This window comes from Peromyscus leucopus, chromosome 7 (assembly GCF_004664715.2).
Source record: "Peromyscus leucopus breed LL Stock chromosome 7, UCI_PerLeu_2.1, whole genome shotgun sequence".
In the NCBI taxonomy this organism is placed as follows: Eukaryota; Metazoa; Chordata; class Mammalia; order Rodentia; family Cricetidae; genus Peromyscus; species Peromyscus leucopus.
In genome coordinates, this window is record NC_051069.1 from 4,684,445 (window position 1) to 4,710,820 (window position 26,376).

General features: G+C 42.2%; 1 protein-coding gene across 1 annotated transcript in view; it reads right to left on the bottom strand.

The window, feature by feature from the left end:
* Vps13c (vacuolar protein sorting 13 homolog C) overlaps nucleotides 1-26,376 on the bottom strand; it is a 95,021-nt gene that overhangs the window by 8,481 nt on the left and 60,164 nt on the right. The window contains exons 41-61 of the mRNA XM_028866011.2: nucleotides 24,843-25,208; nucleotides 24,420-24,506; nucleotides 22,272-22,421; nucleotides 21,845-22,109; nucleotides 20,899-21,059; nucleotides 19,766-19,887; nucleotides 18,842-19,136; nucleotides 17,107-17,496; nucleotides 15,655-15,759; nucleotides 14,836-15,000; nucleotides 13,678-13,806; nucleotides 13,277-13,410; nucleotides 11,330-11,456; nucleotides 9,479-9,714; nucleotides 5,330-5,471; nucleotides 3,833-3,973; nucleotides 2,832-2,913; nucleotides 2,669-2,738; nucleotides 1,904-2,015; nucleotides 1,676-1,789; nucleotides 317-456 (exon numbers count right to left, since the gene is read on the bottom strand). Of these exons, the coding sequence (XP_028721844.2) occupies nucleotides 317-456; nucleotides 1,676-1,789; nucleotides 1,904-2,015; nucleotides 2,669-2,738; nucleotides 2,832-2,913; nucleotides 3,833-3,973; nucleotides 5,330-5,471; nucleotides 9,479-9,714; nucleotides 11,330-11,456; nucleotides 13,277-13,410; nucleotides 13,678-13,806; nucleotides 14,836-15,000; nucleotides 15,655-15,759; nucleotides 17,107-17,496; nucleotides 18,842-19,136; nucleotides 19,766-19,887; nucleotides 20,899-21,059; nucleotides 21,845-22,109; nucleotides 22,272-22,421; nucleotides 24,420-24,506; nucleotides 24,843-25,208 (3,533 nt within the window). The remainder of the gene's footprint in view (nucleotides 1-316; nucleotides 457-1,675; nucleotides 1,790-1,903; nucleotides 2,016-2,668; nucleotides 2,739-2,831; nucleotides 2,914-3,832; nucleotides 3,974-5,329; nucleotides 5,472-9,478; nucleotides 9,715-11,329; nucleotides 11,457-13,276; nucleotides 13,411-13,677; nucleotides 13,807-14,835; nucleotides 15,001-15,654; nucleotides 15,760-17,106; nucleotides 17,497-18,841; nucleotides 19,137-19,765; nucleotides 19,888-20,898; nucleotides 21,060-21,844; nucleotides 22,110-22,271; nucleotides 22,422-24,419; nucleotides 24,507-24,842; nucleotides 25,209-26,376) is intronic.

Below are 26,376 nucleotides of genomic sequence, written 5' to 3' on the forward strand. Positions count from 1 at the left end.
GAAAGGGAACTGAGGTTGGTATGTAAAATGAAAAAAAAATTTTTTTTAATTAAAAAAAAATAGAACTCAGTAGTAAAACACAGTCAATTCATAATATACACTTCAGAGTAATTTAGTTTTTATGAAATATTCAAAAATAACCAAAGTTATAACTTTGTCCTAAAGCCTAGAGTGTAACACAGACCACACTCTTCAAGTCATGAGCAGGAAGATGCATCCATTCTCTAAGCTAACACTGCACCACTGGAGAGAATCAATATCCTAAAGCACCTCGGGTATGGGTGGTTCCCAGCACGCACTTTAACAAGGGTCTTACTTGAATATGAGGTCATCCACGTCAGTCAGGGTGGCACCTATGCTTTTCAACAGCAGGTTCACAGAATGAATTGCAATCATTTCCTGTTTCTCTTTGTCTGATTCTTCACCTCCGGAACCCAAAGACAGACTCAAATGCAACTGAAAGAAAAATAGCATTCAATACATGGAAAACCCAAACAAAGCTGTGCAGACACAGGGACTAGATCTTCCAGCACCACCAAAGGTATCCCGGGGAAGTCTCCCACATCCTGTTCACATACAGCTCAATAGACACAGCGCAAGTACATTTGATTCCTGCTGGTCTTTCCATAAAATACCAATTAGTCTGATCTAACATCAAAGTTCCATTCCTATAGTGAATAAACGCCTCTGAATCTGGATGGAGAAGACCAGAATCCTTTGCAAAATGGAATCACTGTCTAAGAGTAAAACGTGCCAAGTGGCACACAAGCAATCCACCAGGCAAAACAATGGCTAAGCATCCATTTCTATCTAATTAAAGCAAATAATCTATTATCACAATCAATGATTATAACATTAATCCCAATAGTAACTGATCTTCACTCATTGGTTAGAATGAAACTATATACAGTCTATTACATAAGCTCTGGAAATGCCCGGTATCTCCAAACTAATACAACCGTTCAGAATACCAACTCTGCTTTATACACCCTGTTAGCCGAACACACTGGTGAATATAATTGAATCTATGGTGCTGTGGACAGTTCCTGAGAATGCAAAGGATCATCAATATTGTAAAGCATTACTTAATTGTAAATCTGGACCATTACACAGGTTCAGCACGTAACAGTTGACTGCATTTGTGAATTTACTAAGAAGCCATCTTCCCCTGAGTGAGCTGTAAAGAACAACGAAAGGGAAAAATGAAATGGGTTCATAAGGTGCAGTCAGGGAAGTGAAAGGTATTCAATTTTCCACTCCCTTAGGTACAATCACATTTGGGAAGGGGCAAACACACCCGTCAACAGATAAGACCCACTTCAGCGTTTTCACTTGCCAGCGAGAGCAGCCGCCACAGCTCTGTTTACACAGTGGTAGTTACTACAAAATGCAGCCAAAACATTAAACACTGGTGAGCACTCTACGCTTAATTAAGAAATGCCACTGTCAGCTTCTTCCCTGAGTACCGGGGTTATTAATCCAACTCCAGAGAACATGCTCCAGTGGTACCTCTGTGGGAATTAATGGCTGCACATATGTCCCAGAGGACTGTCTTAATTGTCACCATTGGTCAAATGAAACCCCATCAAATACCTGATGTAACAAATGAAGCTACACTGGTATACAGACGCTTCACAAGTTCTGAGGCAATCACACCCATCCTCTAATAACAAACCTTAACAGGAGATATATGGAAATGTTCGAAGAAACTCAGGATCGACATATCAGTCATGGAAGACTCCATTAACTCTGTGTTGAGAGCATCGATATCTTGCTGGATTAACTTTGTCTGAAAAAAATTTTCAAACAGTTAATTTTTTTTCTCACTATAAGGATTAGCTCAAAGGTGGCTAATTTAATTTTTTATTTTAAGTTTGGCTCAAGAAATAAAAAAAATTGTTACCCGTTTTCTTTCAGCTTCGGGGGCAGTTGTTGGGGTAAACAGGGCAATAACAGCTCCAAGGAAACCCTGATCAACTTTTAAGGCCATTTCCTGGATGAGAACCATAAAATACCTGTGGGGAAATACGTATAATATTTTAAGCTAGAAGCAGTAGTGTACATGTTTGAGCTCAGCACTCAGAAGGCAAGGCAGATGGATTTCTGTGAGTTTGAGGACATCCAGGGCTATACAGTAAGACCCTGTCTCCAAAAAAAAAATTCTAAACATGGTCATAACTGATTTTTTTTTTTCACCTAAAAGCTACAGTAAGTTCTTACTTCTTTGTGTCTTAACATTATGCTAATAAGATCAAAGTCTCCGAGGCTGAGACTTATTAGTCTGGGGAAGCCACCACTGAAGAAATACTGCTGTATTAGCACTTCCACCCAAAGTCCCACATGGTGCCACATTCATCATGTCACAGGAGAGATGATAAATGAGAAGACACAGCACATATCACCTGAGTCTCAAAGTTCAAGGCACCTGCTCTAAAGAACAGAGCTCACAGATCCGTACTTCACTACTTTATATTCTAACTCTAGAGATGGAAATATGTGCGGCCTACTTTAAAATATGTCTAAGTATTAAAGAAAAAATCCACTAGCCCCCCAATATATTCATTGGAAAAAGAATTTCTGTACAGACAACAACAAAAGGGCAACAAAATGTATTTTCAAAACGATGCTTGTTTGGATTCCTGGATGAGAACAGTAGAACTCGACTCACTTGAACTGTAAGACTTGGCTGTACTCATTGAATCTTGTGATGACGCTCACATCGATGAAAGGTTTGGGCTCTAAAAGAAACACAGGAGAAAGGAACCGAGTCAACCTTTCCACCAGTCACACTGGAAAGGATGTCGGTAGCTCTCTCTCTTCTTTTTTTTTACCTGAATCTAAAGCAATGGATTTGGGAGGAGCCACGGGATGGAATACCACTGGGAACATGGTGCCTGGTAACTGATTGTCAACCTGGAAGCACAAAGCATTTGATCAGGTTAGGGCAAATCAAACATAAACACTCAGCTCCAGAGATGGTAATTAAGTGTCTGCACACACAAGAGGTGCCATTAGCAGCTTCACTACATGTAAACCGGATGTGTCCCAGCAAGGCCATGCCTTCATTGAAGAGAATAAGTGAAAAACCTCACAGCTGCATTGACCTTGTGCAGCCCACTGGCACAGCAAGGCAGATGTCTGTTCTTTGGGATGTGAAATTCTGACTCTGTGGGCTCAAATAAAATGTAAGTAGGAAGTGAATATAAAATTAGAGAAAGTGGAAAAAGAAAAGGTGACCTACCTAAATCAAACCTCGGAGAGGTGGAGGGGCACTAAGGGGGGTGGGGGAGCAGAGGAGAGGAAGGATGGAGAAGGGGACTAGTAAGAAATCACCCCCAATCACGGTTCAATAAAGCTCTGCACTTTGCCATGAAGAAGCCCATTAATTAGGGTTCTCATGACAAACAGAAAGGAATGTATAAGAACAACATAATAGTGTAAGAAACCCCTTGGCAGGCCAATGGTCAAACTGACCGTCTCAATAGCATACAGTGCTTTGGACTGGTATGGTAAGCAGCTGAGTCCACAGGGTGTGTGAGAGTAGGGGGAAAATACACATACATGTGCACACACATGCGCACACGCGTGCACGCACACATACACACACATACAAAAACAATAATAATAAATAAAATACCAATTTACTTTTATAACTTTACTGCTGAGGACTGGTTCGGGGACCTCATGCACACCACACCTACTCTTCTCAAGCTACACCCCAGAACATAATAATTTAACACAAACCACAGCTTTCTAAGAGTAAGTTAAGTCTCATTTCCATATCTGCCTAAGTGGTCATAGAGATCTATTTAGCTGAGAGTGGCAAGGTTACCTGGAGCCAGTATAACTGGGCCCTTAAGCTTCTCTGGTGAGGAGACTGCTTAAATTCAACCTGAATCCCTGCTAAGAAGTCCCGTTTAATAGGGCACCGGACGGGAAGTCGCATTTCCATCGGAACTTTGTCAAAATTGACCTGTAAGAAACAAAAGCGCTTTTGTGATGAGCTGGTGTCAGCTGGCAGCTCTCTAACAGCATTTAAAACACCAATTCACTCACGGCGTTGCATGAGCAGGACACATTCGTCTCTCTCTGTCCCACGAAGGGATCTTGCTTTATTCTGTTTCCTTTGAGGTCAGGTCTCACTCTATAGCCTAGACTGTCCTCAGACTCACAGCAACCCTCCTGCCTCAGCCTCCTAAGTTCTGGCATGACATACACAAACCACCACACCCAACTGGAAGAGCTCTTCGGGTCATCTGCAGCCACAGCCTCTGCAGCGGGAGCGCTGCTTTTCTAACACTTACTAGGAAACTAGGACTTCTGAATGCTTGAAATGATAGAAACTGTACTCAAAATGCTTTATAGAAAAAAAAATCAACAGTAACAGAGACTTCTTTTTTTTAAATAGGTCTAATTTATTTTTATGCTGTAGATATGAGAGTTGCCTGCATATGTTATATGTGCCACATGCATGAGGTGCCTGTGGAGGCCAGGAGAGGGCATCAAATCCCCTGGTACTGGAGTTAATGGAGGTTGTCAGCTGCCACTGAATGATGGAAATTGAACCTCAGTCCCCTGCAAGAGCAGCCAGTGATCTTAGCTGCTGGGCCATCTCTCCATCCCAATTCCAGGGAATCCTTAGGCAAAACAGTTTAGTAGTGAAGCCGAGCTTGTTCCTGTCTGACCTAATGGCACACGCAAACACTGATGGGTGTAGGAAGAGCACATGGCTGGGGCTTGTGTAAACTCTGCCCTAGGATGGCAAAGACAAGAACAGCCAAAACTCAGGCCTGCAGCGGAACAGTCTAGAAATACAGGGAAGCTTCTGGAGACACTGCGCAGCAAAGAGGACTTCATGTTTTTGCTCTGAGTGACAAATGAAGAGCACAGCTTTATATGTGGGTGCTAACCTACATCCAACAATCATTCCCACTGGATGAAATAATGCATCAAAGTTTATGTACATTTTCATCAATAAAATACATAATATCACAAACTGTATTCATCAAAGTGAAGGTGTTACTCAAACTGTGAGAAGCTCTGTCCACAGTCATAATCTTACTGAAAACAAGTTCCATGGAAATGATCAGCAAGTAGAACATATGATAAACATAGAGAAGAAAGCCAGAGTTAAATGGTTTCATAACTCTGCTCTGATTAAGTATACTGACAATCTTCCTAATAAAAACAGGTTTATTCACTTTTGAGTCAGTTTCCGTACACAGGGCATTAAAAGTTTACCTGCTCCTGGTACCATGACCTAGAACAAAGGACTTCCAAAGCTGTAACACCACAAACCATAAGACCATCAAACAACACTTCGGTATACCTCAAAATTGCTGTCTAGCTTAATCCAGCCACGGTCTTGCGATGTGAGATGCTTCTGATAGGACTGCTCCAGGGACATTATCTGCTTCTGACTAAATGGTTTCCACTTCTGTTTCGGCTTCATCTCCCAAACAACACCTGAACTAAAATAATCCACAAGTGAAATTAATTACAAGCATATATTTTCATGAGATAGTTGCTGAATTTTGTATTTATCTGGCTATCAATTTCCTATGAAAATCACATCGATACAAGAGATGATTTTTTTTAACATTTTTTTAAAGATTTATTTATTTACTATGTATACAGTGTTCTGTCTGCATGTATGCTGCAGGCCAGAAGAGGGCACCAGATCTCACTACAGATGGTTGTGAGCCACCATGTGGTTGCTGGGAATTGAACTTAGGACCTCTGGAAGAGCAGCCAGTGCTCTCAACCTCTGAGCCATCTCTCCAGCCCCCAAGAGATGATTTTAAACACAAGAGATTCTTTTAAAACAGCAAATTTCACCTACCTGAAAAAATGCTCAAAAGGAAAGGTAAGGGGAAAAGATCTTTCATGGCAACACAGTGGCATCAACCAAGCAACTGACTGTTTCTGTTTATTTTTTTACAGGGTCACAAAGATTGTATATTGTCAATGTCAAGGGAAGAAAAAAAAAACCTTCCATAAAATTTTTAACTGATGGAATTTAAAATATAAAAATAACTAAACACAATTTTTTTAGAAACATAAATCTACAATATTCTTCTGGAGATGTCAACATTTTACACAATTATTGTTCTTTACTATCCAGATCAAGTGCAAATGATCAACTATTCAAGTGGATTTTTAAAAATAAAGATTTATTGTTTATTTTTATGACTGTGTGTGTGCTCCTGTGTGCAGTGCCTATGGAAGCCAGAAGAGGGCACCAGATCTCTAGAGCAGGTGTTAGAGGTTTTTGTGAGTCACCCAACATGGATGCTGGGATTCTACTTTGAGTTCTTTACAAGAATAATAAGCACTCTTAATCTCTGATCCATCTCTCCAGCCCTATATCCATGCTGATTTATAACATGCATCTTACCAACCATTTCACAGTTACTTCCAAGTACTGACATTAATCTATGAGAACATTGTAACTATATTGTTTTTTATTTATTACCTGGCAGGGATTTATAAAATTCTAATAAATTCTTGTGCTGATACTTGCCTTTTAGCCTATCAGTACATTGCAGATAATGACTTGTAATGACAGATTACAAAGAAGTCCCTCAACAGGGGGATCTTGAAATGTAAACATTTCCTTTGCATATATGAACAATGTCTGTGCAACTGAAGGCTCAGGATATAAAATATGTCCTCTCCAAACACACAGGGACTGGAGACCTTTTAACTCAAGACAGCACAGGAGATGCACACCAACGGACTGACATGGCCCATGATTTAAACATTAACTGTCTTAACAATGAGTTAATGACAACATGCATTTTGCATAGGAGCACTATTTGGCTTTCTAATTGTCAATTAAAGTTCATATGGAACCAGTCAATTCCTTAGCAAAAGATGGTTTCCAGTTCCAGTGAGAGTGCAAGAGCAGTACCGGAGGGGAACTCATTCCCTTCTGAAAGACTTTACTCTTGACCCAGAATTGAGCGGTCAGTGAGAGGCTTCCACTGCTAAGCCCTTCAACTGCTGTGTGGTAAGACACAGCACAAGGAACGTCTACCGTCACCAAAACATTACCAAAGTGATGGTGGCTAAACCCATGAGGCTGAGTTTGACAGCATACAACAGACTCAAGTATTTCCCATAGATCTGCTGGCACACAATATGAAGAACAGAAGGCATGAAATGCTTTGCATTTCAAAGTTTTATGAACTTGCCCAACTAAGATTCTGTTCCCAGTTGTAATGCATTTCAGACTTCAGCTCAGTCAAGCAGAATTCATCTTTCTCCTGTTTGAAAATATTCTGAGCTACCTACACTTAAAAGCTAATCAGTCATTTTAGGCTCTGCAATGACTTCCCAGATGCACAGTGACTGAGTGCAAAGGAACATCAGCTGACTCCTCAAAGCCAGGGCACCATCTGTGCCACTGGCCTTTGGTTGCTGACTAGTGTTGTTCTGAATGTTCCCGACTTCTTATACAACTGTCCTCACCAAAACGCTCATGGCCTTTAGTAAGTTATCATCTCTGCACACATCTCTCTAGCTGCTGCAATCAGACGGACTCAACCAGCCCGTGACTGACTACAAAAGCGTTCCTTGCTACACTTGACAGAGGAGTTCCCCAGAAGCTGACTGGCTACAGCCTCATTCACATTTGCCTTTGTGAAAACTTGGGCTGTCGTGAGATGGTCTGTATTAGAAGTTTCTAACTTTTCCAGCCACTGTTCACTTGCAAGCATGCTTAGTTTGGAAGTGTCAATGTTTTCCATCTTCTTCTGGCACAGCTATAACGGCATTACACAATAAATTAATGCTTTGTCCGAGATGATGCTCACTTTGCTATGCCTTAGAAGAGGGACATTCAAAGTCCATTCTTCTCATTTTCATGTTATGGGTATCCAGTACTAAGAATAAATAAATAAGCAATATAGCAAGACAATGTTCACTGTGATTTGAATGCACAGAGCAACCGTGAGGAAGCAGCTATACATGTAAGACGAGAAACGGGGCTGTGTTCCCAAAAGCTACTCACGAGCTGCACATTAGGAATTCACATAATTTCACTTCTTATAAAATATTATTTTCCCATCTTTTCAGTATTAAAAGCTTTGGTTTGAAACTGAAAGCTGTACATAGACAGGCAGTGGGTTAGATGTGACTTATAATTTGTACTTTGCTGAGGAATATATATTAAAGAATATTGTTCTTAAAGTAAATATGAATCTGTAATATATTGATTTACTTAGCTTACTGATATTAGTAATTGATAATGTTACTTATGTGTTACATAAACTCAACAGCTCTTCCTGATAAAAAGCCAAGAAACCTGGGAAAACTTCCTCATGGATAAGGGGTATCTAAACGGATTGTTTCATTGTGGGAAACTGTCCTCCAAATAAGTCCTTCACCAAACTCAGTGTGATTAGAGGAGACAAGTGTTTTCTTGACAGAAAAAGAATTGGAGGAAATAACTGGTTGCAAAAATTCTAAACAACTAACCCTACAAGACGTAGAGTCCAGAGCAGATGGCTGCTCAGGCCGCAGTGCGCTTGGCCTCTCGACCCTCTGACATGCTTGCAGGCATCCTTTGAGTGCGGTGAATCTCTACCTAACACTTCCAGCTCGATTTCTCACTTGGGGAAATGAGTTTACAAGGCTCTGACACTTCACAGGGCCTCCTGTAGTTACTGGTGCCCACACACTCCCTTCCCACACCCTCCAGGTTGGTGCGGAGCATCAGAGCGCTTAGCTGCTGCTCGTGTTAGGCAACCTGTCCCCTTCCTCAAGTTTTGTGACAAGGGACCCAGACTTTGCCATATGGACGCTACTCTACTCCAGAGTCCCTAAAATGCTGTCTTTGATACAGGACCTAAACTCTCCTGGAGTGTGTCCCCACCATGCTGTTGTCTATAAACTTTTAACCCTCAACAATCCATCTTAGTGTCCTTGATCTCCACAACCCAGACATTTCAAATACATATCACAGTATATACTGCTTCCCTTAGGAACCTTATTTCTAACTTATTTGTAGTGCCTAAAGCATGTTAATTTCCCCAAATTCCACTGCACAAAATGAATTATTTCCACTGCAGATGCAGGTACCATTTTGAGCTTTTCACAAGGTTTTTGTAAGTCATTTTTTAAAACAAAAAAGAGAGGGGGAGGGAGGGAGGGAGGAGGGAGGAGGGAGGGAGGGAGGGAAGGAAGGAAGGAAGGAAGGAAGGAAGGAAGGAAGGAAGGAAGGAAGGAAGGAAGGAAGGAAGGAAAGGAAGGAAGGAAGGACTGACTTTCTTCCTGGCCAACTAACATGGGTACTGTGAAGGCACAGAAGTATCTGAGTCCTCTGTGTCTCTGGGCCTCTCAGCTGACAGTCGAAGAATTACTTAGTAAATAGGTCACATTAAGAACAAGGATCTGTTTATACTCTCACTAACTGGGTATTATGAACCCCGGGCCTTTTAAGGATTCCCAGCATCTTATCTCCCTTTGTGTATACCTGGTGATTCCAACATATGAGACTTCCTGCTTGTTTTCATTGTTAACCAGAGAGAGCCCAAGGCTGTGGAGAGACAAGGTGACTTCGTGATCAGCCTGTTCCATTTCTTCTGCCTGGAGTGCTTTGGAAACCAAAGCAACATCGTCCGTGAAAAGAAGAACCCTCTGGCGCCCATCAAGGAAGGACACCCAGTGGATCTGGATGTTTGCATCATATGGAAACTGTCCACACTCATCCTGGAAAAAGAAAGACTGAGTTAAACCTGAATGGAATTTTCATACTTCAAACTGAATATAATAACTGGGAAGGATTAGAAAAGCTTAAAAAGAATGACTATAAGATAGAAAAATCCAGTGATCAAATTGACATAAAGCCATCATTTATATAAAAATAATAGTACTACTCACCAGGTCTGGGGCTATGGCTCAGGATGAAGCAGAGTTCTGCAAGCAAGATCTAAAGTTTTGAGCTCTAGAACCTATTTAAAAGCTAAGTGGGAAGAGTGGTTGCCTATATTCCCAGCACTTGGGAGGCAGAGGCAGAGCATTCTGGGGAAAGCTGGCTACTTAGACTAGTCACATTGATAAAGTGGGAAAAGATTGAGGAAGGCCCCAGAAATCAATTTCAGGGTTCTACATGCATAAGCACATGCACTCACACACTCATGCACGTGCCAACACCCATGCACAGAACACACATACACAAAACCATCCATTTTTTCCCTATCATCGGCAGAGCAACACCTTGGTTTGTGTTCCTAGCTAGTGCTGACAGGGCAGTGAGCGGGGCACTGAGCACCCTTCACAGGCACCAGTGCCGTCTCCAAACCGGAGATGGGTTCCTGCAAGGAAGCCCAAAGAGGTCATTGCAAGAAGCGGAGGGGGAGACCCTAAGTTGCAGTGGAAATCTCAGGATGTTTGAGATGCTAGAACCATGGGGCACCTGTGAGAAAAGCTTCAGCTATGGAGGGGAGCTGCTTCCGAGAGAAGGGCTGTGTCTGCTGTCGGCAGCAGAGTCGGCAGGGCAGGGCTGCACAGCCCTCGGGGCCCCAGATGATTCCTCCACCAGCCCCAGATGCTAATGGAATGGAAATGCAGGATTTCACCTTCTCTCTGCTGGGATCCCTCTTGTTTGAGTACGATCATTCCATGCTTTGCCCCCATCCCCTCCCTTTAGAATAGGACTATTTCCTATATGGCATTGTATGTTAGAAATATGTGACTTTGTCATGATTGTCAGGGGTGGGGGTGTCTCAGAAGCGATTGTACTCACACTTCTGAACAGTGCTGGGGCTGAATGCAATGTACACTATTAAGTGGTCGTGGGGAGCTGGGAAAGGGACAGAAGGCTAGCATATAAAAGTAAATGGTTGGTTGAGTGTCAAGTAGACCAGGGGTGAGTAGACCTGTGATTATTTACACTGATTGTCAACTTGATATGATCTAGAATCACCTTGGAGACAAATCTCTGGACATATCTGTGAAGGGTTTTCTAAATAAAACTAATAGATGTGGGTAGATACACCCCAATGTAGACAGCACCCTTCCAGGAGTTGCAGTCCTAGACTGCATAAAAAGGAAAAACAAGCTTAGTACCAGCATCCATCTCTCTCTGCTCCCTCACTCCAGATGTCATGTGGCCAGCTGCTTCACAGTCCCTGGCCTGATGGACTGCATTCCCATGAACCACAAAGGCCCAAACAAAGTCCTTTCCTCATTAAACAGACCTTGCCAGCACTTCATCACAGCAGTCAGAAAAGCAACGGATACAAATGATTTGCAATGTCACTTTCTACAAACATCTCCATTCGCTTTTGTTCCTGGAAGACAGCATTTCCGTATCAAACGTTACCTTTAAGAGATCATGCTCGCCAACGTTCGATGCATAGCTCCACGTGAGTTTCCTGGTGCCAGTGGGATCTGCCCAGGCAAAGAGTCTCGTTTCTTTTGGCAGCAATACTAATTCCTCCTGTGACCCACTGAAATGATCAACAGAGGGAAGATCAGCACACCTTGGCCTTGAGAAACCACAAAGGTCTTAGGAACTCGCTTAGTTAATAAAACACAACTCAAGCCCAAACAAGTGCACTAACATGGTCCATAACTAACAGTTCTGAAGCCTGGGCAGACAGAATGTTGCAGTGCAGTACCACTTCCAGCTTCAAAGTGGAGCCAGGAAGGAACACACCAGAGGAATCCATGAAGGCAAATCTATCAAAGTCCCTCTAAAATGACTGTGAACAGTCAACATCGTACATGGCAGAACTTCATTCAGTGCCTAAGTTTAAAGTTTTTAATAAAATGCAAAAGCTTAGCAATAATATATACCACAGAGACAGAAGGAAATAAGAATCCATTCCTACTCAAAGTGTAGTCTAAGGACCAGTAGCTGGACCAACTAAATTGTAAAGTCCTGAACCTCATCAACACTAAGCCAACAGGAATCTGAACAAGATCCCCAAAGGCTTTAAAGTGGATCATTAACGTGGAAGAGGCATTGGTTTATAGACTGCAAACACAACTCAGAGGGGATAAAAAGTAAATCAATTAAGTTTTTATCCTAATTTGTGCTTTTAATGTTTCTCCCTGCATTCATATCATGAGAATTAAGAACAGTAAATACAAGAACTGGAGACATGGCTGAGTGGTTAAAAGTATAGGTTTCTCTTCCAGAGGACCCAGTTCAATTCCCAGCACCCACTTGGTGGCTCACAACTGTCTGCAACTCTAGTCCCAGGGGAATCAAATGCCCTCTTCTGGCATCCATAGGAACTGCAGCCATACAGTATAGATATAAATGCAGGCAAAACACTCAAACACATAAAATAAAAAATAAATGAAATCTAAAAAAAATTAAAGAACAAGGAAAATAGAAATCTTAAGTGAATTTGTATGCGTGCACACTTATTTACATGTATTGTATATTTGAAAATTTTTAGACTCCTTTCCCCAGCCCTCTCTTTCTCCTTCTTCCTGTTCTCTTTTTTCTTTTGTGTGTGTGTGTGTGTGTGTGTGTGTGTGTGTGTGTGTGTGTGTGTGATGATTAAGCTCACGGTTTTACTGGCCAGGCTAGTGCTCTATCACTGAGCTATATCCCTGGTCCTTTTTATATGCATTATTTTTCAGACAGGACCTCTCCAAGTTGCCTGGGCTGGCTTTTTACTTGCAATCTTTTTGCCTTAACCTCCTGGAGAGCTAAAATTACAGGCCTGAGTGAGGCACAGGCTTGGTTTAAACTATTTTTCACACCCTTAAATAATGACATCATCCATATGACAACATACCAAGAACAAGAATAATAAGATTCCCATCACCCATGGTATAGATACAGTATTACAACTCATGTCTCCTCTAACCTTTACTGATCCTACCTCCAACTAGAGATGCATTTACAGGGAGAGGCTCACTTACCATTACCATATTACAAAGGGAATAATGTTTAATAAATAACTTCATAGTCCTTTGTCTGCATTCTGAATATTATAAAGACCCAAAGATTTTTCTTATGTTTGCTGTGAAGCCATTTGGCAAAAAGACCCATCTGAACTGATGAGACCTTTAACAGCATCTCTTTGTCCCAGGTTCACGTGGTACATGTAAATTTTGCTGTAGAAATGTAAATGTTCTGGTGAATGAATACTGTGTCAAGACTTGCCAGCATATCGAATAAACACCCCATGCTCCTTATCACCATGATAAAGTCTGAAGACACTGAGGATGTGAAACTCCAACATTTCCCAGAAGGGACCATGGACTCATGCCAGCAAAGTCAAGTTTCTAACATGGCCTTTTCTCATACCTCTGTTTATACGTGAGGACGTCCCACTGTGTATGGTTCATGATCAGGGCAGGTGCAGATCCCTCGTGGTAATCAGAGAAGGTTATGACAGTTGAGTGTTCAGCAGTGTTTATATCCACCACGACACCTCCATTCTGTCCCAGGGGGAAAGAAAGCATTTCCAGTGTACTGGCTGAATCTTGGTTACACACGGAACCATTTCACAGTTCAATCAGCTGTACAAACTCCTTACTTTCTCAAGTTCTTACTGGCTCTGGTTCTTACAAACATATGCTGGCACTAAACATGCACACGGCAGGCCTACAAATAATTACCAGATCTCTACAGCACAAGCTTACAGAAGTACGTTCAAGCAAGTTTTAAAAGTCAAAGACAAGGTGCTTTATAATATGAAGACTTACCAAATCTTCTAAACTCAATAAAGTGCCATTGTCCTGTCGGTTGTAAAAGAATGGCTTGGAAGACCCTTCATAGCCCACCACTCTCACACAAAGTTTGCCAGACAAATTTTCAGGCCAAAATGGAATGCACTGGAAACACAAATGTAATGTCACTTTTAAAACTGTGCTGTGACGTAAGATACTGCCACATTAAGGACACTGGGTAACCACATTTTCAAGTCTAAATCAGAGTAAAATGTCATCAAAAGTGTTTAAATGTCCCCTACACTTGATAGTAAAAACACTGACAGGCTGGGTGTGGTGGTACACTCGGAGGCTGAAACAGGATGATTCCAAGTTTAAGGCCAGCCTGGGTTACATAGTAAGAACCTACTAGAAAAACAAAACACTATTGATATAACTGTGCAACCAAGCTCATTCACTAGAATAAAAGTCTATTAATCTATATGTAGTTGCAGCAATTACATGATAAGAAACTCAAGTGCTTATTGATTACGGATGCCTCCATATCCTGAATACTTAAGATCTATATTCTTCATTGCATTTGCTTTTGTGTCTTGCCAAATTCACTTCAGTGATACACAAGGAATTGTTCACAGAACATCTTCTTTACACACACCAGAAAGCCAGACGCAGACATGGAAGGTGCTAGCACAGAGCAGGCTGCAAGTCCAGACCCCAGGAGCAGATGTCACTCTAAGCCTCTGTTTCTCCATCTATAAAGGGGGACTCTCAGTTCTTTATGTAACTCCAATGTGGTTCGACTATAGAACTCTTGGTAAATTCTATTTCTGAATCAATACACGACGGTGGCAAACCCACATCAAAGATAACACAAGCATTTTTACACACCTCATTGGTTCTGTGTGCTTTCCACAACACGTTTCGATTGTAGTCACGTGGGAAGAACCAGGGAGGGACTGCTAGCCACCTAGACAGGGCCACTAGTAAATATTACCAATAATTTTCTACTTTAAAATAGGATGAAATAGAGATCTTTCAAAGCTGCTGTCACACTTAACACACACACACACACACACACACACACACACACATATATATATGAGATGGTGTAAAACAATACCTATGCAATTCATATTTCCATGTCCCTATGCATCTGTAGATTTTAAGAATCAGTCATGATTTAGGGAAAGTTACCTCTGAAGAAGCCACATAGTGCCACTTGTTGGTCGGTATGGAGCCATCCGAGGCAATCTCTCCCACTTCCAGCTCCAAGGAGGACTTGTTGGCGACGGTGCAGAAAGGGGTCAGAGTGACTATCCTTGAGAGGTTGAAACTGCTCATTTTGATGCTAACTCCAACCTGAGGAAGGAAACAAGCCAGCTCGATCTCCACAGGGTCAGAAAGGAAGGCACACGTCATACACACAGAACTTAATTATCTAAAGTAGGAATTCTTAAATAAGGTAACGAATAAAAGCTGTACTCTACCACAGAGCAGGTCTGGTTTCTTACATCAGCTTTATCAGAAATCAGTTGCAGAATAAAGGTCACTAACTCAATGACAACTTGTAATGACAGACTTACTGCCTAGTATTTTTACTTAGTAATAATCCAAATGTTAATTTTTCATAATTAGTAAGCTCAAATTTTACTGCTTTGTCTGTTACCAATAAAATTAGAATTCTGAAGCAGTGGTAAATGGGTTACATGGTACCAGATTACTCAAATTTTCAAAGGCATCACACTTAAGATTTAAGAAGTAGCTGACAGGGCTTATGGGATGAAGATTTTAGTGTATCTTGAATATTAAATTTGCCCACTCCAGTGGATTCAACTCCCTGCTTAGATTTTGACAAATTCAAGTTCTTCTCTAATATAGTAATCACAGGAAATCTGCAGACAGTCCTCCACGGCATAATTTGATTTGAGATTTCTGTCTGCTTGAGGAGCCGGCTTGCTTACTGAGGTGTGCAAAAGTCAATGAGGCCAAAGGCGGTGAAGCGGACACTCTTACCAGGTACTCCATATTGGTGGCAGGACACTTCACACACCCGTAACTTCCCACGGTGTCCAATGAGAAAGCACTGGACCAGCCACTGGTCGAAATTTTTAACTGTACCTATACCAGAGAACACATAACATCATCTAAGAAACCGAAAAGATGGCATTAATTTTACTTTATAGGAAAAAATTCCTAGTCTTCTGGAAATTCCTCCACTATTTTGAGACACAGAAAATCATAATCGCAATGATATGCAATGGTTCCAGGGAACCAAAGAATAGTACCACTCTGACCTTCCCATTCACCTCAGCAATGAATGCAACAGATTTAAACATGCCTTTATGTGGTTTCTTAAAAGGATCACAGTACTATTTAATATTCCAATGCTAGATTTATGACAGAGATAAAAACAATTCTCAAAAGGGTTAGCAAATAAAAGACAACTTTCACATCATTCAGCAGATAATAAAAGACAGACACTGTGAAAGACTAGGGCACAGGACATGGCCGTCGTCCTCAGTGAGCACTGAACTCAACGCAGATAAAAGGAAGCATGTTCTAACAATTATGACACCACACAAGAGGTGCAAAACACAAGGGGCCAGAGGCCAGTGAGTGGACCGGCTCTGGGACTTAGAGGGAAGTCTACAGAAGAGACGCACCCCTCTGCAGCCACCAAGACCCTAAGAAACACGAAGACAAGTCACACACAGAGGCAATCCCTATGCCACGTGTTGACCCAAACTCTAAACACTCATCCCCAGACTGCAGCATCACCTGGGATTCTGTTATAGACATCAATTCTCAGGCTCTGCCAAGAAAGATCTTTTACTAATGATCCCAGGCACAGGACTCAGCAAACAATTCTGAAGCCATTCGGGTGACAATAATGTACACGGAGTTCTGAGAGCCAGGACTCCAAGCAACATGACTGGGCTACGGAGAGTCACTGTAAACAGAAAAGCTTCACCACATCAGCGATGAGCAGAGTGTCTCAGGACAAACAGCAGACGAGAAGATGAGACAGGCCGGGGAGACACTGACAGAGTTGGGGAGGCTAGCAATCTGTGTAGCCGGCACAGCATACACAAAAGCCTAGGGCTGAATGCTGACCACGCTTGGACACCAGGCTGCTTCCCCAAAGGCTGGCTTGGGAAGCCCAGGGAAGGCCAACTGCTGCAGGTATTCACACCACCACACCATACTGCAACAGTGAATAAAATAAAGCCATTCCACCCGGCAGGGCTTGAGTACCAGCAGTGAACCTACCGCCCCTGAAAAATGGGGAGCCCTGCCTCAGCTGACTGGGGCTGCAAGTTCCCAATGTCCAGGAGGACTGTGCTGTCTTTAAAGTCCCCTTGGACTTATCGTATACCAAGGGCACTGCACACACAGCCCAAACATGCCTAGATTCCCAAGTCTCTAGATTGAGCAGCTTTCCTATTTTAACTTGATAGAGCATACCTTATTTTTGCTAAAAATGTTCTTCTTCTTGAAAGAGAATAAAACGATGTCCCTGAAATCGGCTGGATGTTTAACATGTATCTCCTCAGAGCAATACTGGAGAACCCGAGAAGTTTTGTTGATCAGCCAATAGGGACTAAAGACAGACAGCTCCATGCGGCAGCCAATTCGCCTGACATGCACTGACAAGTCGACTGTCATCACTTCGGCCGTGTCCGAGGAAAAGCACACGAGGAAGAACTCGGGGAGTGTGTCGCAAATGCGCAAGTGTCCGTTCCAGTTCTTGCCCAGGTATTTGACCAGGACTAACTCCATGATCTCGCCGCTGATTCGCGAGTGGAGAACATCGGCAGCATTGCCTTCTGCCAGCTCGTGGGTTTCTGCAGTTCCCTAAAAACAAGCACACACAACCAAGCTTACCACCTATCCTCTTTAATTCCCAAATCTGCAGTTTACACGGGGCTAAACATCCTGCCCACGAAGGCTGGCCACCAAGTCTAACCCCACTGATATGTTAGAAATGTCTAGCGATTACTAAGGACTCCAAAGGAAACTGTATCACAGCCACAGTCGGTGTCTTCTGGCTATCTGTAGGGAAACCACCCTAAGCTTTGAGAAAAACCTGTGTCTATGCCAAGAATCAAAGACTGCATCTGGGACCCCAGTCGTTCCCATTAGAGCTAGATCATAACATGAGCCTTTTCACCGAATGGGCATCGGCTTCACCCTCTCTATTCCCATACCGTGGCTCACGGCTACTGTATGTACAGAACCAGGAAAGTCATGCCAAGCAAGGTGAACTGCTTTAAAAATTAATGCCTGGGCTGGAGAGACGGCTCAGCACTTAGGAAATGTACTGCTCTTGTAGTAGACCTGGGTTCAGCTCCCAGCACCCACATCCAGTGGCTCACAGCCACCTGTAACTCCAAGAATGAGGCCTTCTCCTAGACTCCTGGGATGCTGCATTCACACATGTACACACACACACACACACACACACACACACACACACACGCACACACACATGCACACACACTTAAAAACAAAGAATAGATCTTTTTAGCAATAGAAACCAGGCTTCCCTACTGTGGCCTTCTTTTGGACAACAGATGCTATTTGATTTGCTTAATTAACTTTTGTCTCCATACTCAGGAAGGGATCATTGTTTGACAAAGAAAAGGAATCATTAAGGTTCCAGACACTTCCTAAGGCCATTGCATTTGAAAACAACACAGAACGTGCAAATTCAATCATATTTATAGCATCCCATGTGTCCACACAGCAGAGTGGATTTTACTTTCAGCGTAAACTTGAAGGCAAAAATCAGCATGAAATATTTCTGTTTGCATTTTTTTCTCCTTTAGACTTAACATAATAAAGAGACTTTTAATTTACAACAAACACAGCAAAGAAAAGAAGCAGGAACTGGGAAGCCGAACTCCTGGGTTTACATGCCAGCTTCACCACTGTCTAGCAGTAGGACCTTGATCAGTCATTGACCCCTCTGCGACTCAGTAAAAGGTCTGCACCCACTGCAGAGGCTACGGTGAGGACTGGAGCATGCTAATCCACAGAAAGCACACAGTAGAAGGCCAAGCGGCAGAGCTGCGCCAGGGTAGCTAGAATCAACGCCTCTTAAAAACAGGCAACACCGACTTCAACTGACACCACGAAACAGAACAAGAATTTACTCCGTACAATAATAGTGATAATCATAAAAATTCAAGACGCAAACCTCAAGCAAGTATCTTAGCGAATACGGGAGAAGGTTCCGCAAGGTGAGAGGAGGGTAAAGGTGGATCACGTAGGCTGGGTCCCAGTCTTCCCCGTGGGCACCGATGTAGCTCAGCTCGTCAGGCAGGGCGACCGTGTTCACGATGAGCGGTAAGAAGTTGACTTCCAATGCAGGGCACTGGAGCATGCACCTGACCTCCTTGCTACGGTGAAGCTCTTCCTTCCAGGAAATGTACGTGGTGGACTGAGTGTACTGCTGCTCTAAGCTTCCAGCCGGCTGAACGTACAGCTGACATCTACAGAGAGGTCGACAGAAGGGAAGGAAAAGAACCGCAGATTCTTCCTAACGACTCACTAAAGTGGGTGCTGATATTCTTACAAATGCAGAAACCACTGCTAAGAAAGCTCAGAACATGTCCAAAGTGACAGAACTGCCCCACAGAGGAAGGACAACTTAAATAGTTTCATTTTGACTCTAAAGGCAAGCTAATAAAATATATAATCTTAGAAAACTGTACGGCATCAAGTATCTGATGAAGAGTTTATATTGTAAATTCAATGGTAACACATGTATTTCTACTCAAAAGAATAAACTCTTATGTGTCCTAAAAATAGCTGTTGTATGGCTAGGGCAGTAAAAATGTGAGGCTGCTCTCCCTAAAAGGTTGAGATCCAATTCATAAAACTAAGAATACACAAGTTCCTTTTCTTTTACAACATTTATTTATTTATATAATTAACGACCCACATTAATTGTACTAATCGGCAGGCTTCACGATGGCATTTCCACGCACCCTAACCCTTCTGTACTCCACCCCCAACACCCCAAGACCCTCAAATTTTCTCGGCAGTGCTGCCCATCCACCCCCAGCTCTGGTGACCACCATCCCACTTGGAAGCTTAATATATCCACGGACGTGCGTACCTGTAGGAATCCAAAGGGACATGGAACTCCTCCTCAGGTCTGGCTATTCCAATGCGCTCAAATAGCTTAACATTCTTGACAAATTTGTAGATGATAAATGCTATGGAGAAGTGGTTTTTAATCTGTTGGGATGGACATAGAAATGTTTTTTAAAGTGATATATAAGTTAAAAAGAATGTATTAGCAATACAAAGATTTACTACAGACCTAAAAATCTTAAACTTAATATTGGAAAGGTATCTCAATGGGCTAACAATAATATTTAGGTATTTAAGTGTTATATATCAATGTTAAACTTCATGTTTAAGTGACAGTTCCAAGTCGACATTGCCACGTCATCTATGTATCACGCGGACATTGTTAGTCAATGCCACTATTAAGGATGCACCGCTCTTGAAGAGTTCAGCCATGTTTTCCCACTACAGCCTCCCATTAACACAGCACGTGAGAAAGAAAAGAGCAAAGCCATGGAGCTCTTTTCCTGGCTGCCCTGTGCTGTGTCCTGCAGCTAACAATGAACTGCGATGGGACAGGGTCCAGATGTGAATTATTTCCCATCCATATGCACACATCAGGCAGGGAGAAATGTTCTTTACACTGACACATAAAGCCTGTAGGAACACTGGAGAGACTAAAAGGTTTGACGTAAGCCCAAAAGTAGAAAGGAAAATGTTTATACAGATTAAAATGCCTTTCTTTTTTCACATGGGAGTCGGTCATTCCAAATACCTCACACACATCCGAAAAATACAACCTCAAGTGATGATAGACTAAGAGAACAGAAGGCTATCCTACTTGACAATCAACCATAATTACAGCATCTCAGTCCAAATTCCTAAGAGACCCTAATAATGTTTAGATGTTTAAGGGTTCCGAATCTCTAAAGGAACATAAGTGCTCTGGGTTTATGGGCAGTAAAACTGGACTTAAAAAATAAATAAATAAAACTGCTTTTCAAGCCATTTAAAATAAACCATAGTGACAGAGCCAGGCAGGAACAGAAGCTGGTTCACTTGGCCATTTACTCCTGAGTCATCAGAGGTGCCCAGGAAGTTCCACTGCACCTCTCTAACCCAGCTAAATGACTGGATTCTGCCTGGCACTCCTAAGGGACACACGTGGTCACACAGTACCTGCAGAGGCGAGCGGAGAGTGATGACCTTATTCCCTTCTGTTGCGTCAATCTGCACCAGTACAGAATCAGAACGGCTGGCACTGGGATTCCGTACATTATACAATCGCCTGCCAGGCCTGGCCACAGGCACACTGCCCACTTCTGTATAGCCGTGTGGTACTAAAGCAGAGCACAGGGGAAGACAATTATAAATATTCACTTTTTAATAATAACAAACCCTGGACCAAGAGAGATGGCTTGGAAGTTAAGAGCACTTGTTGCTCTTACAGAGGACCTGGGTTCAATTCCCAGCACCCATATGGCACCTCACAACCATCTGTAATACCAGTCCTAGGGATCCGAAGTCCTCTTCTGGCCACCAAGGGCACCAGGCATGCACATGGTACACAGACATACATGTAAGCAAAACACCCATAAAATCAATAAATAATTTAAGCAAAATAACATGTCACAATAATGACAGGGGTATGCTTCTTTCTCATTATTAGAAAACATAAGCGTTTTTCTAAGATTCTGAGATTTAAAAAAAAGAAAAACAACCAATAGTATAACTTTTGCTACAAACAATGAGGGGTTGAATATGCTAAAAATAAAATCCAACCTATTTTTTTATTCTCTAAACTAAGTAACAACAATCCCCTTGTCTTTGTAATGATATCATTACCATCAATATTTTAGACTTCTGCTTATGACCACTTTTCTCCTTTAACTGAATGCTCAATCTTTTTAAAACATAGTACTTATTTTTTAGGGCACAGCAATAATCAAGTTTTATAGGATACTTATTAAGGTGAATTTATGTCTAGAAAAACCCAGAGATGAATTATCAACTGTTTACTGCAACCTCTGACAATGTCTCATGGACATCTTCAGTGAAACAGTATTGGATGATTTAATAAGCTGCTACAATCTCTGCGATGCTCTGGAGAACGCAGCATGCCTACCGAAGGTCAACGTGAAGAAGGAACTCTCCTGCCGACTCAGGACCGACAGCTTCCCTTGACGTGAAGGCTCCAGGCTGGCATATTCTAGCTCCAACTGCTGACCAGCACCCACATCATAAAGGTCACTCTTCTCCAGGGAACCCATCACCCTGAGGTTACGATTGGGCTGCACCTTAATGGGAACACCTAGGGCATTTCTGACTGTAAAAGGAGCCCTGTCTTTTAGAGAGTAGTCGAAAGTGGAAGCAGCTCCCTCTGAGAAACCCTGCAAAGGAACACAGCACAGTAAAACCCCAGCAGTGTATTTCTTACGAGTACTTTACCATAGCTACACGTTTTCTGAAATTCATTTTGATGAAAAAAAAAATCCATATACATTTCCCTCTTTAATCCTACATGAAATGTTCCAAATCAGAATCACACATACTTTTGCTAAATTGTTGAAAACATTAAGACAACTTTTGGATATTGTGATATTCATCGTAGCTCCTGAAGAAATATGAACTGCCATTTGTGGTTCAGGAATAAAATCATCCCCCGGCATCAAACTTTTATCCTGGATCGGGTTCTTCTTCACCTAGGAAGATAAACACCACACAGAATTTAAGTTTTCAGCCAACTAGCCAATGATCACTTTTAAAAGCTCAACACTAAAGATTCAGCTGAACTGGTTAGTTCACAATATGGCTCCTCAAAAATCTCCTTTTCAACCATAAAGAGCATCCCTGTGATTTGGTGAAGATCAGCAGCCTTCTCTCTGCACTTAGGTCATGGACAAGGAAATGCTCAACACGATGCCAAGGTCAAAGCATGAGGACTCAGCCACACTTTCTGACTCCTTGCACTGCCAGGGCAAGCTAGCTTCTGAGCACGAGTGACTGGGTTCTGAGTCCCTTAGCAATTGAAGGTGACTCCAAAATATAACTGATTCTGGAAATGACATCTGGAGATTAGGTGATTTTTTTCCTATGCTTTTGTGGTAAGTAATATGGTAAGCTTTTGGATTACATTTATTGCAAATAACATTCATGATTTTATTCCAATAGCATTTCAAAACCTTTGTTAAATATTCTCTTTCAGTCTCATTATGCCAGAGAGAGGCAGACCAGATACTATCTCTACTTTAGTCAGGAGGAGTAGGGGTAGAAGGTAAGTGAGTGGTCATCTTTAAAAAACAATTTGCTATAGCAGTTTCTATATGTGAGACTCCTCCATCAGTGGCCTCAGCGAGGCTCAGTGGTGATAATCTGTTAATCGCACACATCTGACATTTCTGCATGCCTAGAAAAACATACTTCAACATTAAGGATTGTGAAATACTAAATGTCAAATAATAAATGTCAAAAACAGAGAGTTTATAATAATATTAATTCTCAATTTGGGAGACTCATCCCTAAAAATCACTGGATAGTTAAAAAGGTTCTACTCATGAGTTTTATCTACCAATATGTACTATATTAGAAATGAAAACTGAGAACTTTTAATATTTAAAAATAAAAATTATGTATTAACCTTTTTTTTTTGTTCTATGTGTCTTTTTCATCATGTATCTTCTTGATCTCATTCATTTCCCCGTCCCTACTCATCCAACCTCCACCCCTGCATACTCCAAATAAAACAAAAAAAAAATTTTCTTTTTGGTTTTTTCAGACAGGGTTTCTCTGTGTAGCTTTGCGCCTTTCCTGGAACTCACTTGGTAGCCCAGGATGGCCTCAAACTCCCAGAGATGTGCCTGCCTCTGCCTCCCGAGTGCTGAGATTAAAGGTGTGCACCACCACTGCCCGGCCAAATAAAACAAAATTTAAGGAGAAAAGAAAAGAAAGAAAAAAACTTAAAAATCTCATCACAGAAGCTGCAGTGTGACACAGTGAGGCATGCTGTAAACCCCTTTGTCCATGTATCTTTACTTGCAAGTGTTCATGGCAAAGAGTCACTGGTCTGGCTCAAGGCCTCCAGCTTCTACTACCCTATTGATGCTGGGTCCTGTGGTTGTAAGAGCAGAACTGTCCCAGACCCCCCCGCCACCTGCAACACTTGGGAGAGCAGGCCCTGCACCTCACCAGGGCAGCACAATAGAGCCATCCCTGTTAGGTCAGGTGTGTGTGAGTCAGCCCCGAAGTTGTGAACATGGGATTGCTGTCCCCATCTCTCGCCTGTCTTATGGTGGCAGGGCCTGTGGGAGGTGGCAGAGCTGGCCCTGTGGTCATAAGAGTGGGAGTGCTGTCCCTGATATTAACATTTTAATGGAAAAATTATCTTAAATATATAAACACAAAGAGAGTCTTCGACAAGTGCCTTGAATGCCTGCAGTAAGAGATTAATTCTCACTTCTGCTATACATACAGCCTGCTGAACTTCAATATTCAGTCTCTCAAAAACTATACTGTATATCATGAGAAAATAGGAATAAGAATTATATACAATGTTTTCAGTATTACTACAAAAGGAGATATCACCTCAAGAACTTTTTAAGGGGTTTCACAGACCCTGGAACAAATCTTGGAAAAATCACTGAACTAAAAACTCCTAAGGATGATGCTTGGCATCACACTGTACAAAGCACTGGCTTCCTTACATTAAGTTTCAAGCTCCACGGTGTTTTCCCCTCCACTCTTTCAATCAGTGGTTCCCAGACTGCATGGATTTCGTTATAATAGTGAACCTGAAAAGGTACAGAATTTCCATTACTTGGTTGTTCAACATTAATCACATAATTATGTAATCAGTAGAAAACATATATTAAACTACTGTTTTATATCAAAAGCCATTTTAAAAACCCACCTAAAGAAACACACAAAAATACAGCGTAATCCCCCACTTTCTATTGCTCTACTGCCATAGGTTACTTAGCAAGAGATTCTTTAAGAGTAATTATCCCATGGAATTCTACACCATCACACTATGCCATCTGTTCACGTGGAGACTTGCTACAGCTGTGCATCTTACTTCTGCAATGGTACTTTCCAGCTGTGCTCTGGGGGTGCCAATGTGGCCATACCTCTAGGGTCATGTCAGCAGCAGCCGCCATCAGCGAAGTCCAGTTTTTAACATTTCCAGAAAACTTAGACTCTGCCAGTAACAGGGGCACGGTGCGGTGCCCGAGGCCACATTCTAAGGTGACTTGAACGGACTCCACGGCGATCACACAATTCTCCTCTACTGGGGGATGGTCAAAGTCTCTGAAATTTTCTGTCACTTCTGTCGCCGTGTCCACACCAAGAAACCAAGAGTTATAGTCAGTGATGGACTTGATGGCCCAGAGATTGCCCATCTCCTCAGCAGTGTCCCTCGACTCGTCTTCTTTGGCCTTTGGAGACATGGCGGCCAGGATTGTCATCACAGTATTAAGGATTATAGGCGAGATCTTTAAAAAGGAAAGCAGAAAAATATTTAGAATAGATTCTTTCCCAAGGGAGACTTAAAACATGTGATTTCAAAAGTTACAGATTAAGTAACTTAAATTTAAATATATTAAGTTCTGAACAAAGGAAAGTAAGAAAACAGGAATTCAACTAACTGCTTAACAATTTCAGCCCCGGTTGCCTGGAATTAAGTAGTCCATGTTACATCAACGGTCAAAAGCCAAAGGGGAAACTAATAACTCAGAATCAGATAACGTTACATGAACATCAACAAAAGTTTACACACGTAGCCAACTTTTTCACTTGGTACTCCTAGCGAACTTCACTAATCAAGGTCAAAAGCAGGAGGCTGAGATCGGAGACCCTCTCATCAGAGCCCAGATTCTAGAAACTATGCCTGCTCATCGCTGGAGAGTGCCCTGGCTCACTCTCAATCCTCTCTCTACCTCAGTGCTACACAAATAACACCTTGAATCCAGCCGGCACCCTCAGCCCGCCCTCCAAACGCCACCAGCACAACTGTGTTTAATGCCACATCTAGGCAAGGCATTGTTGTGTTAGAATCCCTGGAAACTTTCCAGCACTATCAAACTAGATTCAAATTCTCCTTGGCTATGTACAAAAAGTTCTTGTGAGGCAGCACCTGATGGATAGGCTAGCCAGAGTTCTCCAGAGTTTGAAACACCTTGGGGTAAATAATTTGGAAGGATCCCTTTACTGTTCATTTCTCACAACCTCCACCCTTCTAATAGGCTGAGCAGACGTAAGACATCACCAAATAGAGACTCCAGCACACACTGCTGCTTTGCCGATTGTCAGCTGAGACCTTTGTTTTCCCTGGCCTTGTGAACACATCCTACAGTTAAGGAGTGCTCAGAGACTTACGCTCTACCACACCATCTGTCCAGCCACAGCGGCCCACCCTCTAAGTTCTTAAGTTCAAATTCTTCATACTTTGTGCATACTGCCAGTTCTATAGGGATAGCCTTTTCCTCCTCTTCACCAATCATCCAACTTCTAAAGACTCAGTTCAGGAAGCCCTGTTTGCAGGGAGCTTTTGCTTACATACTGGTCTGGCTGTTCCTTTTCTCCCAACAGCGCCTTGTGTGGGCTGCCTGCCCAAAAGGCTATAATTTTTTCCTTCTCTCTCTTATGTGTGGCATTAACTCT